At 41.6% G+C, this 19275-nt stretch overlaps 1 protein-coding gene across 5 annotated transcripts in view; it reads right to left on the reverse strand.

Moving 5' to 3' along the window:
- The window catches only part of LOC139541973 (liprin-alpha-3-like), a 63299-nt gene that overhangs the window by 31206 nt on the left and 12818 nt on the right, over positions 1-19275 (reverse strand). For 4 of the 5 annotated variants that reach the window (XM_071346914.1, XM_071346913.1, XM_071346912.1 and 1 more), the window contains 8 exons: positions 15413-15505; positions 13980-14032; positions 13441-13534; positions 13001-13135; positions 12696-12779; positions 6163-6294; positions 5966-6028; positions 5353-5456 (listed from right to left, as the gene is read on the reverse strand). In XM_071346914.1, coding sequence (XP_071203015.1) covers positions 5353-5456; positions 5966-6028; positions 6163-6294; positions 12696-12779; positions 13001-13135; positions 13441-13534; positions 13980-14032; positions 15413-15505 — 758 coding nt within the window. The remainder of the gene's footprint in view (positions 1-5352; positions 5457-5965; positions 6029-6162; positions 6295-12695; positions 12780-13000; positions 13136-13440; positions 13535-13979; positions 14033-15412; positions 15506-19275) is intronic. The other variant, XM_071346915.1, reaches the window with a different exon arrangement.

The raw sequence follows: 19275 nt of genomic DNA on the forward strand, positions 1-19275 counted from the left end.
TACTGCTCCCAGCCATAAGACATTAATGGCGAAACATTTCTATAATAAAGCCTTGCATTCCTACTTTTTTCTGTCTTGCGTTGTTGGCAGTAGGTGCATTTGTTTCAGCTGCCCTGAACACCGGGTAGGTGAAGTATTCCCATTTTAAACCATTTCATGTGTCTGAAGGTACAAACTCTGCCTACTCGGCGTGCTCGGAGAGCAAATCAAGTGCACCTATAGACTTTCTCGTTGATACTGTGAAAACGTCTAAAACCATGACTAGAGAGAGACTGCCAACAAATACAGCAGTGCTGTTTTTATGAGTGAGTTCATGTTTAAGTTTCATTCAGCACAGTCAATACTTTTTATTCAACACTTTATAAGCCATGAAAGGCGCTGCTCCACTTGTACTGCAACCAGCACTGCAGCTTCAATGAATGAGTAGCAAAGTGTATCGATAGGCTTGCGTAGTTATTATTAGCGGCTGTGTTTTTTAATATCGTGGAATATTTCACTTTCTCTAGTCATAGGAGTAACAACATGAATTTGTGTATGAGGTAGAAATGATGCGGTGTGACTTGAGTTTCAGCATCAGCTCGAAGACGGTTTCCCCTTTTTGGTCAGTCTTAGCGGAGGGGGGAGAGCTGAGGGACGGTTCAACGATGAGAGGCAGAACCTCTGATGTTATCCCTCCGCTGAGACTGACCATCAGATGCAGGCACCATTAGTCCAGTAAAATGTAGAAAGAAAATAATTTAAATGTATGCTCACTTAGCTGTGTCTCACAAGTAATACAACAAATGATGATCTATTACCAGTGTGATCATATACATCAAGTTTTTAAATACAGAGAGGAACAACATTGGCAGGGCAAATTCAATCATAGCCAATATGCAGTGATAATATATTGGGCCTATAGCATACTGCACAAACCTCATTGATACAAAACTGTTTTTAATAGATTACTGTTGCATAGGCTTACGTTTTTTAAGTAATGTAAAAAAAACAAAAAACATCTGTGCTGTAGATCTCAGCCTGCATAGGGCAGTGGTCACCAAAAAAGTTAGTTGACCACTGCCCAAAAGAGTTTGTCATATTTTGTAAGATGAGAAAATAAAAACACTTTATTCGTTATAGCACATCTTTCAGAATGTATTTCTCTCATTTCCTGAAAAAAAAAAGTGATGCATTTCTTCAGGATCGGTGGGTCCCCCATGTGACGGTTACATAGGCTAACATAGGTTAATGCGATTAGCATGAAGTTGTAAGTAACCATAAAATTTCCCAGGACATAGACACATCTGATATTGGCAGAAAGCTTAAATTCTTGTTAATCTAACTTCACTGTCCAATTTACAGTAGCTATTACAGTGAAAGAATACCATTGCTATTGTTTGAGGAGAGTGCACAGTTCTGAACTTGAAAAGTTATGAATAAACCAATTAGGCACATTTGGTACAACATTTTGAACAGAAATGCAATGGTTCATTGGATCAGTCTTAAACTTTGCATATACACTGCTGCCATCTAGTAGCCAAAATCTAAATTGTGCCTGGGCTGGAATAATATTTTTTGCCTTTTTCTCTTGCATTTCAAAGATGATGGTACAAAAAATCATTAAAAAATTGTTGTTTTTTTTCTTTGTATTTTCTTTTACCAGATCTAATGTGTGATATTCTCCTACATTCATTTCACATTTCCACAAACTTCAGTGTTTCCTTTAAAATTATATCACGAATATGCATATCCTTTCTTCAATGCCTGAGCTACAGGCAGTTAGTTTTGGGTATGTCATTTTAGGTGAAAATTGAAAAAAAGGGGCGGATCCTAAAGTGGTTTTAATGAAAAAAGTTAACATTTGTAAATCAAATCAAATCAAGTTTATTTTATATAGCCCTTCGTACATCAGCTAATATCTCGAAGTGCTGTACAGAAACCCAGCCTAAAACCCCAAACAGCAAGCAATGCAGGTGTAGAAGCATTGAGGGAAATTGTGACATTTTATCCTCAATCACAATATATGCTTTATTTTTTACACTACATTAGAAAGAAATCTAATGCTACCTCAACTAACAGAAAGTGAGAAGAACAATGTAAACTTAAAGGTCCGGAACAGTCATTCTGATTCCCATGTAAAATAGCCTTTTGAGTGACTAAAGCATCACCTATAATATTTTTTATGGATAAAAATGATAAAAATGTTTTTTCTCTCATGTCAAACTACCAGGAAGTCTGAAAAGACAGATTGAGTGAGCGGGAGCTAGTAGGATGTTTGGGTGGGGGGGAGCTCACCTTGACTGGCGATTCTTTGAAAACACCTACAGTACAGTACCAGTCAAAAGTTTGGACACACCCACTCATTCAAGGGTTTTTCTTATTTTTACTATTGTTTACATTGTAGAATAATAGTGAAGACATCAAAACTATGAAATAACACATATGGAATCATGTAGTAACCAAAAAAGTGTTAAACAAATCAAAATATATTTTATATTTGTGACCCGATTCAGGAAACTAGGTGTATGTCGCAAGTCACGACTTCACAGGAGAGCCGGTGGATGGTAAAAAATATATTTTTTATCAAAATCCGTTTTTTGGCAGAAATGCCTTCTCGAACATGTGAACTTTCATGTGCCTTAAAAAAACTTGTATGCCATCTGTAAATACGAATAAAATTGTTAAATTACGAGCCTTGTTGGTTAAGCCACATAAAAAGATAGCAACTTTCCCACTAGCCATGATTGGCTGAGATAACGAGTGGGCTGAACATGCTGAGAAAGGAGTTCGGATTGGTCTGCCATATTCAAGGTTTATGTCTATTTTAGCTCATCAGTCTGGTGTTGGTAATCCGGTCGAACACCGGATGACATAAGTGTTATTAAGTGTTAAGTGTTACATAAGCTGCATAAGTGTTGTTCTCCACTTTCTGGAGGATCAAGTTTTGAAATCAGTGGAATTTCAGTATGATAGCTAAGGAGATGGCGAAAACAGCTGTCTCCGGATTATATCTTCAAACTAAGGGCAACCGTGGTATGGCATTCCTGACAGGGAGACACGTCCATCATGCATAATGATGTATACAGGTAAGATAGTCTAGCGTTAGCTAGCTACATTTTAACATATTACACATTTCTAATTTCGACAAAAAGTGGTTTTATTTCAAGCTAAAGTGTACTGTTAGCTAACTAGCTAACGTTAGCTAGCTGGCTCCCTAGCTGACATTATTATTTGTTTCCCAGAGCCGTTTGCTTTTCTAGTTAGAGCCTAATGTTAGCTAGCTAACATTGAACCTGGTTGGTTAGCTCCCAGCACTGTTGCATTGTTGTAACGTTGTTAATTGTTGTTTAACTAGCTAATGTTAGCTGGCTGGCTCGTTAGCTAATGTTACGTGACATGTGTGATCTTAAATGTTGTTTACCTTGCTAGGTTCATTGTTTACCTAGCTAGCTATATGTCTTAAGCTGAAGTGTACTGTTAGCTACCTAGCTAACGTTAGCTGGCTGGCTCCTTAGTGGAGGTTATTATTCGTTTCTCAGAGCTGTTTGCTTTTCTAGTTAGAGCCTAACGTTAGGCATTGTTGGAACTTTGTTCATTGTCGTTTAACTAGCTAACGTTAGCTGGCTTGCTCGTTAGCTAACGATACGTGACGTGTGTACAACACCCGTTGAATATTGCGGGTGTCAGTAAACATCTGCAAAAAAGAGTCATGAAATTGTTGCCAGCAGAGCTGGTTAGGCTGTTTTCATGTTATCCATAGGCAAATAAATCATCGGCCAGAACGTCAAGTGTGCGCTCCGAGAGCGCTCCGAGATGAGTGGGGCTAAAGCTTAAGAGTGTGTGAATGATGCTGAATGGGTGTAGATAAAGAAGAGCTCTTCACTAGATACCAAAACATTCAAATGCGATTTTCTCAAAAGTGAGTTTACAAGTTGATCAACTTTCAAAGCAGAGTTACTTTCACATTGTTCCTCAAATGCAGTGTATGATATGTCATTGTGTAGCTGAGTCTCTACTTTTATCCAATGTAAAAAACAACATTTCCCATTTTGCTACAAACGACCGAATCCAAGTTGTATAAACATCTCAAGGATGATCAATGGAAACAGGATGCACCTGATTCTCATAGCAAAGAGTCTGAATACTTATGTAAATAAGGTGTTTCTCTTTTTTTTTATTACACATTTGCAAACATTTCAAAAAAAAAAAATTTGCTTTGTCATTACCCCAGTATTGTGTGTGTGTATATTGATGAGAACAATAATGAATTTAATCAATTTTAGAATAAGGCCGTAACATTACAAATACTTTCCGAATGGCTTGTAAACCACGCCCCTCAGCAAACCTTTCTCCTGCGATGTTGGTTACAAGGTGCAACTTATTTAAATTCGGTAAGAGAATAAGATTTTACCATTGATGTATTCAAATTAGTATTTTTGTGGGCCTCCCGGGTGGTCTAGGGCACTGCATCGCAGTGCTAGCTGCGCCACCAGAGACTCTGGGTTCGCGCCCAGGCTCTGTCGCAGCCGGCCGCGACCGGGAGGTCCGTGGGGCGACGCACAATTGGCCTAGCATCGTCTGGGTTAGGGAGGGTTTGGCCGGTAGGGATATCCTTGTCTCATCGCGCACCAGCGACTCCTGTGGCGGGCCGGGCGCAGTGCGCGCTAACCAAGGGAGCCAGGTACACGGTGTTTCCTCCGACACATTGGTGTGGCTGGCTTCCGGGTTGGAGGCGCGCTGTGTAAAGAAGCAGTGCGGCTTGGTTGGGTTGTGTTTCGGAGGACGCATGGCTTTCGACCTTCGTCTCTCCCGAGCCCGTACAGGAGTTGTAGCGATGAGACAAGATAGTAATTACTAGCAATTGGATACCACGAAAATTGGGGAGAAATAATTAGTATTTTTGTGATGTCACAAAAAGCCCTTAATAATCTTGCCTCCATCCAGCCTCCTGAATCCATTTGACATTGGGGAGGGGACCAGTAACTTTAAGATACAATTTTATCAATGTAGAAGCAACAGTCATTTTTTCATACTTTGGTAGTCCTACTTTGATCTGGTTTCATCCAATTATCATCCAATTTCGTGAAAAACATGATTTTGACTGTCCAGGACCTTTAACCATCAGTGACTTGTCACCAACCATTATTTTTGTTGGTTTTGAGGGTATTAGGGCAAAACATATTGATAATATCTCTGCTCTAAAATCTTTGCTTTGGTCGTCTTAGCAAAATATTAAACAAACATTTAGAAAGTCTATCATTTAGGAGTGGTACAGTGTTCATAACATGATCCTCTGACAAGGGGTGGATAACTTTTCCCTCGAGAGAACAAATGTGTTTATTTTATGCTTTTATCAAATGTATTTATAAATACCCTTGCAGCTCAATTGTGGCTAACCTGGAATAGGAAGAGCCAGGCCTCCCCCTCAGTTGATCCACCTCCAGCTGAATCCTCTCCAGCTCGGCTATGAGCTGGTCCTGGGAGAGAGAGATGGGAGCACAGTACAGGATAACATTATATTCCACTAAAGAAAAGTGCCTACTTGTTTACATGCATCTATTTCCATACTAAAATAACAAAACAAAGAACACATATACGAATCACTAAAGAACAGACAGAACTGACAAAACTACAAGATCACAGAAGTCTTTGTCTGTTGGCAAAACCAACATATTGTTATCAGTGCAGAGCAGTGTGACTGGTCTCCAGTTCTCGCGGCGAAACAGACAAACCCTTGCGATGATAGATTCAATTGCATATTGAGACTGGGGAGGGTAAACTATCCACACTAGTATCCCAAAAAGGGTTTGCAAAAGTCGGTGTATAGCCCTAAAAACAACCGATGAGTAAGACCCGAGTCCAAAGTTATAAATCAGTATAAAGTACTGCTGATGTCCTCATTCCATGTATCGACAGATGTAAAGTACAACAACGATGTACATATTGAAATCGGATCAACTGGATACAATAAGGGGAAGATATGTACCTTGTTTGCTAAAAGATCATCTTGGATTTTCTTCATGTTTGCTAACTCCTCTGACAGTGCATTCTAGAAGAGTAGAGGAGTGATTATGCCAAGTTTACTCATGTTTGCCATTGATTGTGTCGATAAAAAAAATACTTATGATTATTGATGGCAATATTAGCTTAATTTAGCATATGGTTAACAATGCCTTATAGTACCTTCTCCTCTAGGGCAGCCATTCTCTCTTTGAGGTGAAGCTGCAGTCGCTCGTTGGACTCAGACAGTAGCTTGTCCACCGTATCCGAGAGGCGTTTGTTGTGTTCGTCATTCATTTTCTCTCTCTGCCTTGCCTGAAACAGATGAAATTACGTAGTGAGGGTCAAGGTAGAGAAAAGAAAAAGCTGAAGAAACCGTGAGCTTTTGGGTAAGAATAAGAGTTCATACAGTTCATAAAGACAGGATTGGGTTTAAATTGATTGGCCAAAATGGAGGGTAAGGAACACATTGTAACACATGGCCACTTTAGTAGGTAAAGTATAGCAGGTATAATGGTTTGTAACTTGTTATAAGCATGTATGAGACTTTATAATAGACCACTGTAAACCCAAGGTATTTTTTAATCAAATAATTATAGTAAGTTGAACTCAAAGTCAAGTTAAGTTATGATAACAAATTAACTTTTTTCCCAGCTTGTTCTACTGCAGGTGAATTTTCGAAAATCGTTTTTAATACCTGTGTTTTGCATGTACATTGAGGGATTGATTAATCTTATGCTACACTAAAAATAAATAACACACATTTTTCTAAACAAATCCAGTCATTTAGTTAGAATTTTTGCACCCTTGACTGAAATGTATGTTCCAGTTTAAAAGGCTTATGCAGTCTCCTCTCACTGTTCCTAACCCTGGCAGTCATTATGAATGCAGGTTGCTGGTGAATAACTGATATCAACGGATATCCTAACTCTGGCTGGATTCCAATAGGAATTGCACATCACTTTGCAAGCCATCATAATGTGACCTGCAGGTAGTGTTGTAGTGACGGGAAACTAACGTTTTCTGAAGGCTTCGGCACCTTCACCAAATTGTGCCAAAGAACGGTTCATTACTCAGAGCTTCATTATCTGTTCACAATGCACATAAGTGACATCTGCTGGTTAGCAATAAAAAGCATCGTGTGATTATCAGATAACCGTTTTTTTCTCTCCACTGTTTTCATCTAAGCGTCTTGATGCAATGGTAAGTCGCTGGCTATAATAGCCTATAATCAGTTGGAATAACAGGTATGCATGTTACAACACGCTTCCTTGTTTTTCCTTCAAGTTTACTATCTTTCAAAAAACTGTATCTATGGCATTATTTAGGATTCTTAACACAGACGCACACTATACTAAATAGAAAAACAAATATTTTAACAACAGTGCAGAAATTGTGGTTTCACATAAATCAAATCAAATTTAATTGGTCACATACACGTGTTTAGCAGATGTTATTGCCGGTGTAGCGAAATGCTTGTGTAGCGAAATTCAACTTCATTGGACCTCATACCCCTCACATCCCTGAGTGTTCCATAGTTCACTACTCTACCTGCTTAGCTACCGGTCAGGTGAAACATTTTGTACAAAATCCTAACTACACTGTACAAAAATATAAATGCAACAATTTCAAAGATTTTACTGAGTTACAGTTCATATAAGGAAATCAGTCAATTGAAATAAAGTCATTAGGCCCTAATCTATGGATTTCACATGACTGGGAATACAGATATGCATCTGTTGGTCACGATACATTACGATACGTATGTGGTCACCTGCTCGTCGAACATCTCATTCCAAAATCATGGGCATTAATATGGATTTGCTGCTCCCATTTGCTGCTACACCAGCCTCCACTCTTCTGTGAAGGGGCCTTGCTTCCATTCAGTCACGAGCATTAGTTAGATCGGGCACTGATGGGCAATTAGGCCTGGCTTGCATTTGGCGTTCCAATGCATCCCAAAGGTATTCGATATGGTGGAGGGCAGGGCTCTTTGCAGGCCAGTCAAGTTCTTCCACACCAATCTTAACAAACCATTTCTGTATGGACCTCACTTTTGTTTTGCTCGTTGAGAGAATGCCAAGAGTGTACAAAGTTGTCATCAAGGCAAAGGGTGTCTACCTTGAAGAATCTCAAATACAAAATATATTTTGATTTGGTAAACATTTGTTGGTTAATACATGATTCCATATGTGTTATTTCATAATTTTGATGTCTTCACAGTTATTCTACAATGTAGAAAATAGTAAAAAATTAAGAAAAACCCTGGAATGAGTAAGTGTGTACAAACGTTTGACTGGGACTGTACATGTATGTAGAGGGGCGGCAGGTAGCCTAGTGGTTAGAGCATTGGGCCAGTAACCGAAAGGTTGCTAGTTCTAAATCTCCAAGCTAAATCCCCACGGTAAAAATCTGTCATTCTGCTTCTGAACAAGGCAGTTAACCCACTGTTCCTAGGCCGTCATTGTAAATAAGAATTTGTTCTTAAAGCCTTGCCTAGTTAAATAAAAAATAAAAAAATAGAGGTAAAGTGACTATGCATGTATAATAAACAGAGAGTAGCAGCAGTGTAAAAAATGTGGGGTGGGGACAATGCAAATAGTCCAAGTTGCCATTTTAATTAGCTGTTCAGAAGTCTTATGGCTTGGGGTTAAAAGCTGTTAAGAAGCCTTTTGGACATAGACTTGGCGCTCTGGTACCGCTTGCTGTGCGTTAGCAGAGAACAGTCTATGACTAGGATGGCTGGAGTCTTTGGCAAATTTTGGAGCCTTTCTCTGACACCGCCTGGTATAGATGCCGTACGCACTACCCGCTGTAGTGCCTTGTTAGTCGGAGGCCGAGCAGTTGCCATACCAGGCGGTGATGCAACCAGTCAGGATGCTCTCGATGGTGCAGCTGTAGAACGTTTTGAGGATCTGAGGACCAGGGCCAAATATTTTCAGTCTCCTGAGGGGGAAGAGGCAATATCGTGCCCTCTTCACGACTGTCTTGCTGTGTTTGGACCATGATAGTTTTTTTGGCGATGTGTTCACCAAGGAACTTGAAGCTCTCAACCTGCTCCACTACAGTTCAGTCGATGAGAATGGGGGCGTGCTTGGTCCTCCTTTGACTGTAGTCCACAATCATCTCCTTAGTATTGATCACGTTGAGGGAGAGGTTATCCTGGCACCACACTGCCAGGTCTCTGACCTTCTCCCTATCGTTGTCGGTGATCAGGCCTACCACTGTTGTGTCTTCGGCAAACTTAATGCTGGTGTTGGAGTCGTGCTTGACCATGCAGTCATGGGTGAACAGGGAGTACAGGAGGGGACTGAGCACGCACTCCTGAGGGTCCCCTGTGTTGGGGATCAGAGTGGCAGATGTGTTGTTACCTACCCTTACCACCTGGGGGCGGCCCTTCAGGATGTCCAGGATCCAGTTGCAGAGGGAGGTGTTTAGTCCCAGTGTCCTTAGCTTAGTGATGAGCTTTGAGCGCACTATGGTGTTGAACGCTGAGCTGTAGTCAATGAATAACATTCTCACGTGGGTGTTCCTTTTGTCCAGGTGGGAAAGGGCAGTGTGGAGTGCAATAGAGATTGCATCATCTGTGGACCTGTTGGGGATGGTATGCAAATTGGAGTGGGTCTAGGGTTTCTGGGATAATGGTGTTGATGTGAGCTATGACCAGCCTTTCAAAGCACTTCATGTCTACCGACGTGAGTGCTACGTGTCGGTAGTCATCTAGGCAGGTCATCTTGGTGTTCTTGGGCAAAAGGACTATGGTGGTCTGCTTGAAACATGTTGGTATTACAGACTCGGTCAGGGACAAGTTGAAAATGTCAGTGAAGACACTTGCCAGTTGGTAAGCGCATGTCCGGAGTGCGGCCTTGTGAATGTTGACCTGTTTAAAGGTCTTACTCACATCGGCTACAGAGAGCGTGATCACACAGTCGTCCAGAACAGCTGATCCTCTCATGCATGCTTCCGTGTTGCTTGCCTCGAAGCGAGCATATAAGTAATTTAGATCGTCTGGTAGGCTCGTGTCACTGGTTAGCTCGCGGCTGTGCTTCCCTTTGTAGTCTTTAATAGTTTGCAAGCTCGGCCACTTCCGACAATCACCGGAGCCGGTATAGTACGATTCAATCTTAGTCCTGTATTGACGCTTTGCCTGTTTGATGGGTTGTCGGATGGCATAGAGGGATTTCTTGTAAGCGTCCGGGTTAGAGTCCCGCTCCTTGAAAGTAGTAGCTCTGCCCTTCAGCTCAGTGCGGATGTTGCCTGTAATCCATGGCTTCTGGTTGGGGTATGTACGTATGGTCACTGTGGGGACAACGTTATCGATGCACTTATTGATGAAGTCAGTGACTGATGTGGTGTACTCGTCAGTGCCATCGGAAGAATCCCGGAACATATTCCAGTCTGAGCTAGCAAAACCCGCAGTGGCAAGTCCTGTGGCTTAGCATCTGCGTCATCTGACCACTTCATTATTGAGCGAGCCACTGGTACTTCCTGCTTTAGTTTTTGCTTGTTAGCAGGAATAAGGAGGATAGAGTTATGGTCAGATTTGCCAAATGGAGGGCGAGGGAGAGCTTTGTACGCGTCGCTGTGTGTAGAGTAAAGGTGGTCTAGAGTTTGTTTGTTTTTTCCTCTGGTTGCACGTTTAACATGCTGGTAGAAATTAGGTAAACCGGATTTAAGTTCCCCTGCATTAAAGTCCCTGGCCACTAGGAGCACCGCCTCTGGATGAGCATTTTCTTACATTTACATTTAACATTTAAGTCATTTAGCAGACGCTCTTATCCAGAGCGACTTACAAATTGGTGCATTCACCTTATGATATCCAGTGGAACAACCACTTTACAATAGTGCATCTAACTCTTTTAAGGGGGGGGGGGGGGGGTTAGAAGGATTCTTGTTTGCTTTTAGCCTTATAGAGCTCTTTGAGTGCCGTCTTAGTGCCAGTATCAGTTTGTAGTGGTAGATAGACAGCTACGAAAAATACAGATGAAAACTCTCTTGGGATACTCCACCTTAGGCGAGCAAAACCGTGAGACTTCCTTAATATTAGATTTTGTGCACCAGCTGTTATCGACACATAGACACAGACCGCCACCCCATGTCTTAACGGAGGCAGCTGTTCTATCTTGCCGATGGACCGAAAACCCTGCCAGCTGTATGTTATCCATGTCGTTGTTCAGCCACAACTCGGTGAAACATAAGATATTACAGTTTTTAATGTCCTGTTGTTAGGATAGCCTTGATCTGAGCTCATCCATTTTGTTATTCAATGATTGCACGTTGGCTAATAGGACTGACGGTAGAGGGGGATTACTCACTCGCCGTTGGATCCTTACAAGGCCCCCCGACTTGTTGGAAAGGTTGCATCCTATGACGGTGCAACGTTGAATGTCACTGAGCTCTTCAGTACGGGCCATTCTACTGCCAATGTTTGTCTATGGAGATTGCATGGCTGTGTGCTCGATTCTATACACCTGTCAGAGACGGGTGTGGCTGAAATAGCCAAATCCACTAATTTGAAGGACTTTTGGCCATGTAGTGTAAAAAAAAAAATTAAGTAGGGGCGCGGATCAGAAAACCAGTCAGTATCTGGTGTGACCGCCATTTGCCTCATGCAGCTCGACACATCTTCTTCACATAGAGTTGATCAGGCTGTTGATTGTGGCCTGTGGAATGTTGTCCCACTCCTCTTCAATGGCTGTGCGAAGTAGCTGGATATTGGCAGGAACTGGAACCCGTTGTCGATCCAGAAAATCCCAAACATGCTCTGTCTGGTAAGTATTCAGGCCATGGCCATTTTTAGCTTCCATGAATTGTGTACAGATCCTTGCGACATGGGGCCGTGAATTATCATGCTGAAACATGAGGTGATGGCGGTGGATGAATGGCAGGATAATGGGCCTCAGGATTTAGTCATTTTTGAGAAATAAGATATTTTATTTTTTATTTAACCTTTATTTAACAAGGCAAGTCAGTTAAGAACAAATTATAATTTACAATGACGGCCTACCCCAGACAAACCCTAACCTGGACGACGCTGGGCCAATTGTGCGCCGCCCTATGGGACTCCCAATCACGGCCAGTTGTGATAATGCCTGGAATCGAACCAGGGTCTGTAGTAATGCCTCTAGCACTGAAATGCAGTGCCTTAGACCGCCACTTGGGAGTTTGGCAGGGTTTGGCAGCTGTAGGCTGTCATTGTAAATAAGAATTTGTTCTTAACTGACTTGCCTAGTTAAATAAAGGTTAAATAAAAAATTAAAAAAATGTCTGTCACTAACAATTACAGTCATAAGTGGTAATTCTGCAATTCACTCGAAAAGGCAAGCTGATACCGTCCAACTCAAATCTGGATCCCCCTACAGCATGTGTCAAACTCATTCCACGGAAAGTCGAGTGTCTGCGGGTTTTCCTTCCTCCCTTGTACTTGGTTGATGAATTAAGGTCACTAATTAGTAAGAAACCTACCTCACCTGGTTGTCTAGGTCTTACCTGAAAGGAATAAACTCAAAATCAGCAGACACTAGGCCCTCCATGGAACGAGTTTGACACCCCTGCCCTACAGGGTCACATCGACTCTATCGATTTGAGTAATGACTCCAAAATCACTTTAAGTAACTGTACTCAGATATATTTAGTGCAACAGGTTTCCTAAAAATGTTTGAATAATGACAGCACATTGGGGTTTACAGTGTACAAACAAATACTGCATTTATTACCCTCTGCAACTCCTGATTCTTCTCTTCAAGTTGTGCCTCGATCTGTCGTAGTCGCTCCTCAAAGTTTCCATGGCATTCCTCTGCCTAAATAGAAAAGATAGTGTCTGTATATGAGATCAAATATAAACTCAGACTAACACACGGACAAATAGTTGGGTTGCCAAAAGGGAGGACAACTCAGGTCATACAGACGGACGGACGGTAGAAAGTGGACAGACAGACACAACCAAGCAGTTTCACAGACAGTCAGAAATATCCACATGAGACAGAACAAACAGAGTGAACTTAGACATCCAGTACAGTACCTTGTTGAGGGCAGCCACTCTTTGGGCGAGCTGGGCCTCAATCTCGGGCAGTGTTTCGGCCCGCTGCAGGGTCTGCTGGAGCTTCTGCTTGGCGTCCTCCAGACGCTCCTGGAACTGCCTGTTCTTCTCCTCACTCTGACAGCACACAGGACGAGAAAGAGGGAAGAGAGCAGATGAAGTCAGGGATATTTTTATACAATCCAGGTCTGAGCCCGAGGGCCGGTTTTCTGGACTCAGATTAAGCCTAGTCCTGGACCAACACACACTTTTAATGGAGATACTCCATTGAGAATGACTTAAATCTAGGTACAGGAAATTGGCTGTAAGAATCTGAGCCTAAGTATTAAAAGACAATGCTACTCTGGATATAACCTACTCCTTTTTACAGGGTTATTGTACATCTATGTAAGCCACCCTTGTAGTCGTTTGTTAACCATTACCTGTCTGTGCAGTGACTCCTTGCTGGCCAGCTCATTCTCCAGCTTGTCTTTGATGTCATGTAGAGAGGTTGCTTCCCTCTGAGCACTAAGGTACCTGCAAACAACATGGACACATGGTGATGTGATGGTAAGGAAGGTGGATAACACCAACGGTGAACGTTGGTCGGGCCGATGACCGGCAGCGAGTAATGTCAATGTTAACGCTAACAAAGCTTATTTGGCACAGTAGGAGTGTAAACGTTTTCGCAACAAAGTTGATGTGCATTTATGCTCCACTACATCCCTGACCATTAGTTATGCACGTCCGCTCTTCACTGTATGTACAGTATGCAGACACAAGCCAACTATTGCAGTGTGCTGTAACGATTAAAAATACCCAAGCATTGAGATAAAGACGAAAGGTACATGTGTCGTGACACCTTGGTGACCGCTTTTCAGATAATGAGGGAAAAACCTGGTAGTTTGGCACCATTGTACTGGGTGTAGAAAAAGGGGAAGTGAAAAATCACACAAGCCAGTATCATATCAAATAGAGTTACCTGCGTTCTAATGTAGTAATCCTCTCCTCCATATCCTCCCTCTGGCACAGAGCCTGAACGATGCAGAAATGTAGTGAAGCATGGTTAATCATCCAAATAAACATATGATTATACATTACACATTGTGAATATCACAAACTGTATAAAATGGTAACCTAAACATTTGACTGAGAAATGTGCACATTTATATGAATTGACTATTCATTATCACATTTGTTCAGTCATTTAATATGTGCACAGGCTTTTTTGTCACCTAGGGCTCATCTTATAGCTACTCTTTCTTTTATATTCAATATTAATTGACATGCTTAATAATATTATAATATATATATATTCTTAGGGAAAGCCCCCTTTTTTTCAATTTTCGCCTAAATGACATACCCAAATCTAACTGCCTGTAGCTCTTGCCCTGAAGCAAGGATATGCATATTCTTGGTACCATTTTGAAAGTAAACACTTTGAAGTTTGTGGAAATGTGAATTGAATGTAGGAGAATATAACACAGGAGCATGCATGACTCGACCTTTACCTCTAACGAGCCAATTGGGGAGTTGCAGCGATGAGCCAAGTATGCTTGTGGCCATACCACCCAGAACATGTCTGATCTTGGTAACTAAGCAAGGTCGGGCCTGGTGAGTACTTGGATGGGAGACAGCCTTGGAATACCAGAGTGCTGTAAGCTCAATTTTAACTGACAAAAAATTATTATGCATCATTAACTACATGTTTGGACTTTTACATTTATATTTGGAACCATTATTTAACTAGGCAAGTCAGTTAAGAACAAATTCTTATTTACAATGACGGCCTACCCTAGCCAAACCCTAACCCGGACAATGCTGGGCCAATTGTGCACCGCCCTATTGGACTCCCAATCGCGGCCGATTGTGATACAGCCTGGAATCGAACCAGGGTCTGTAGTGACGCCTCTAGCACTGAGATGCAGTGCCTTAGACCGCTGCACCACTCAGGAGCCACTCGGGAGCTATATGATATATTGCCACTGATCCATGATGAATATAACTCATTAATGCATCTTTTCCCGTAATTCATACTAGGCATTCTTATGCTCTGTGCTTTGAGAAATTTGCATTGGATGCACATAATGGGATAGAAAAGCAGCTTGAACAGAGAGGCTTTGGGAACTGATAGAATGTAAGGCATGGGGTGTGTAAAAATCGATTCTCCAGGCCTTACTTGAGCATTTAAAACTAGATAGAAAGTACTGTATGTGGAAATTATAATTGCCCTATATAATTTTTAAATAACGGTCCTTTTTTGTCACTCAAATTGATTTTGACAAACAAATAGGTCATAGAAAAAATCACTACAGCCCTCCGTTGAATTTCGTAATACCGATGTGGCCCTCGAACGAAAAAGGTTTCCCACCCCTGACCAAAGGCCTTGGTCAGGAACAGATTGGCCCGACTGACCTCCTTCACGTCCCTCTGGAGCTTCTTATTGGCCTCCTCCGACTTTGTCACCTCCCTCCTGGCGGCTGCAAGCTGTTCCTCTATTTCCCCAACCTGAAATGACATGAGGAAGAGCAATAAGATGATAAGGGACAATAAAGGACTATAACAGGATAGAGGGCCTTTATGTGTGAAGCCGTGAAGCACTGGTTTGGGTAGAGGCAGGTTTTTGGCAATTATATAGAAAAGAGTGTCATGTACAATGATCAGGCTGTGTGGGTTTTGTCAAACAGATTAAATGTTATAACTGTCCACAAGAGAGAAGAAGGGAACTGGTTTTAAGAATCTTCATACACCCCCCCCCCCCCAACCTAATCTATTTTTCTTTACATTTCTTCACTTTTCTCTCTCTTTCACTTGTTCTCTTTCACTTGTTCTCTCTCACACAATAGTGTTGGGAATGGTTCGTAACAGTAACAGTATAGGTTGCATTAAGCTCATATTATTCAATGGGTGGGTCTAATCCTGAATGCTGATTGGTTAAAAACGCATTCCAGCTGGTGTCTATTCCACAAGTTACCACCTGCTAAATCCATGACGTTAAAATGCATATTTACTCTGTTCCATCTGACTGTGCAATCCACTGTCTCATCAGCCCAGCCAGGCAAGTTATAAACTTGATCTCCACGAGAAAAAACATCTAGACATTATCTCACATTTCTTTTAGATTAACATTTCGTTTTCAACAGCAGAGATTTCTATAAACCTTACGACATTTGCAACATTGTTTCAATATTAAAATATTCAACTGTCCCATAGTAATGAACGTGTAGGGATCGGGAGTCAGGACGAGAGAGAGGCAGGCAGCGTTTCTCAGACAGTCAATCATGAATCAGCTGGCATTTTTATGGATACATACAAAGAAATGTCAATTGAAAAAGGGTAAAACGAAACGAAGTGCAGCTAGCTTGCGGTCTTTCCAGCTTTAGTTTGAAGTTATTGTGTTAGCTGTGTTGTTGGCTAACGTAAACTCACCCCATTCCGTACAAATGTGCGCAACCGCAACATTCAAACGAGGCTACAAAGAAAACTAATGGGACTGTAACGACTGTGTTGACTTCAAAATCGGGGGTGTGAACTACGTTTCTATTCAAGCGTTGATCGACATGGTAATGGCTCTATAGTATTGGAGAAAAGTTGAAAAAACGGACCCTCCGTTACATCGTGACGTGTCATGTCGTAACGTACAGCACGCATAAAGCAACTATTTCTGTCTTACAATCTCTCTCCACCAGGTGTAGCACTTCTCTTATCGTTTAAAAACAAGAAATGGACAGTGACGGGGGTAAGGGGGGATACCTAGTAATTTTTTGCGTCATCATTGCATGCTATCATCATTCTCAAAGCCGCTGTTTACTTCTAAGATCACTTTAGCACCGCACTAAAAACCCGATTCAAATTCGACACAAACCTTCAAATAGGTATGCAATGACACATTATATAAACTCTTTATAGTGTTTTATTTACATTTTAGAGGCGATAAGGTGATAAGTTGGACAGATCGAGTGAAAAAAAAGCAATTTTCCCACACAACCTCTCTCCTTCTCACTATCACGCATTAGTTTCGCTTCCCCACCCGCCATTTTTAAAAAGACCCGACGGGGCTCATTGCCTGCTTGAATTATCAAGAAACGGGCAGCGTTTAGGTCATGTAATTGATAATGTTGGAAAGGGGAGAAATTGTGCTTTACAATGGTATTGACATTACAGTTGATCTGGAAGTATTACGTTTTTGGGGCGCTAAAATAAGGGCAATTGTACGGACCAAGGCGATGTACGAGTTTACGTGAGTTTACGTTAGCTCCTCTAAGTGTCCTAATAAGAGAGCAAATGTTCTATGCCAGGTGAAATCGTACCTCATTAACTCATTGTTATGGATGTATCCAAATAAATGTCACCAGAAAACAGCTTTAACAAATGCAGCTACTGTTGTTATTCTGTCTACACTGTTTGACGTGACCGTAAGTTAGCCGTAGTTGGCTAGCTAGCAAGCAAAGCATAAGAACGTTGCCAGCCAGTATGGCAATGGAACATTTAGAACGAACGACTGGGTCGCGTCGATAGATACAGAACAAAAAGACTGAACTACTGGGTCCCGTCTCTGGCAACCAAACCAATAGAACGAACGACCAGCCGGCTTGGGTCGCAACCCTAGATTTCTTTCGGGACTATATCTTGTGGAAGGATGAAATAGTATGAATACATTCATCAACATAACGTTTTTAATGAAAATATGTATATTATTATTTGAATATGTTGGTAAGCCGTTGTTTAAAAGTGATAATGCCTCGAAGGGCATTATATATCATCCAAACACCGGCTTCTCGGGCATTATCACTTAAATAAACTACACTGTAAAACTTTTAATGTAAATTTACAGTAACATACTGGCAGCAATTGGCTAGTAAGTCACTTTAATTTATTTTACAGTACAGCTACTGTAATCCATTTTACGGTACCACAAATATGACTAATCTAATTTACAGTACCAATTACAATTACAGAATATTACTGTAATTACCCAGTGACATATTAACCAGTGGTCCAGTATTTCAGAAACGGCCGGCCTCCTGGGCTTTTCACGTACGACAGTGTCTAGGGTTAACCGAGAATGGTGTGACAAACAAAAAACATCCAGTCAGTGGCAGTCCTGTGGGTGAAAACAGCTCGTTGATTAGAGGTCGAAGGAGAATGATAAGAATTGTGCAAGCTAACAGGTGGGGCACAAATGGCACAGTACAACCAGAGAGTCAGAGTCAGAGCAGGTCACAGATCACTGCACCTGTACATAGCCCATCTGTAAACAGCCCATCTATCTACCTACCTCATCCCCATACTGTATTTATTTATTTATCCTGCTCCTTTGCACCCCAGTATCTCTACTTGCACATTCATCTTCTGCACATCTACCATTCCAGTGTTTAATTGCTATATTGTAATTAATTTGCCACCATGGCCTATTTATTGCCTTAACTTACCTCATTTGCACTCACTGTATATAGACGTTTTGTCTTCTTTGTTCTACTGTATTATTGATTGTATGTTTTGTTTATTCCATGTGTAACTCTGTGTTGCTGTAGGTGTCGAATTGCTATGCTTTATCTTGGCCAGGTCGCAGTTGCAAATGAGAACTTGTTCTCAACTAGCCTACCTGGTTAAATAAAGGTGAAATATATATATTTTTTTAAACAACCGTGGTGTGTAGAACAGCATCTCGGAATGCACAACTTGTCGGCTCTTGTCACGAATGGGCAACCGGGTTCCACTCCTATCAGCTAAAAACAGAAAGAAGTGGCTCCAGTGGGCACACGGTCACCAACACTGGATAATTGAGGAGTGGAAAAAATTGCCAGGTCTGACGAATCCAGGTTCCTGTTGTGTCATGCTGATGGCAGAGTCAGGATTTGGCGTAAGTCTATGGCCCCATCCGGCCTGGTGTCAACGGTACAGGCTGGTGGCGGTAATAGTGTGGGGAATGTTTTCCTGGAACACGTTAGGTCCCTTAATACCAATTCAGCAACGTTTCCATGCACCAAATATTTCAGGCTGTTCTGGAGGCAAAGGGGTGTCCAACTCAGTACTAGATGGTTTTACTTTCCAGCACACTAACTGATATTCGGTGTTTTATATCACTTGCACTCTGATCTGTTCCCTACATACATTTAATTGTTAGGAAACCACTACCACATATTAGCTAAATTTGTACAGCATTCTCACGAACAGGTGCAACAAATATAACCTCTTACAAGACACCGCTCAGAATATATTAATGAGACACTAGTGTAATGGTTTTCGTCGCTCATGGTTTTCGTCGCTCAAAACAT

Source organism: Salvelinus alpinus, chromosome 17 (assembly GCF_045679555.1).
Source record: "Salvelinus alpinus chromosome 17, SLU_Salpinus.1, whole genome shotgun sequence".
NCBI classification, from domain to species: domain Eukaryota; kingdom Metazoa; phylum Chordata; class Actinopteri; order Salmoniformes; family Salmonidae; genus Salvelinus; species Salvelinus alpinus.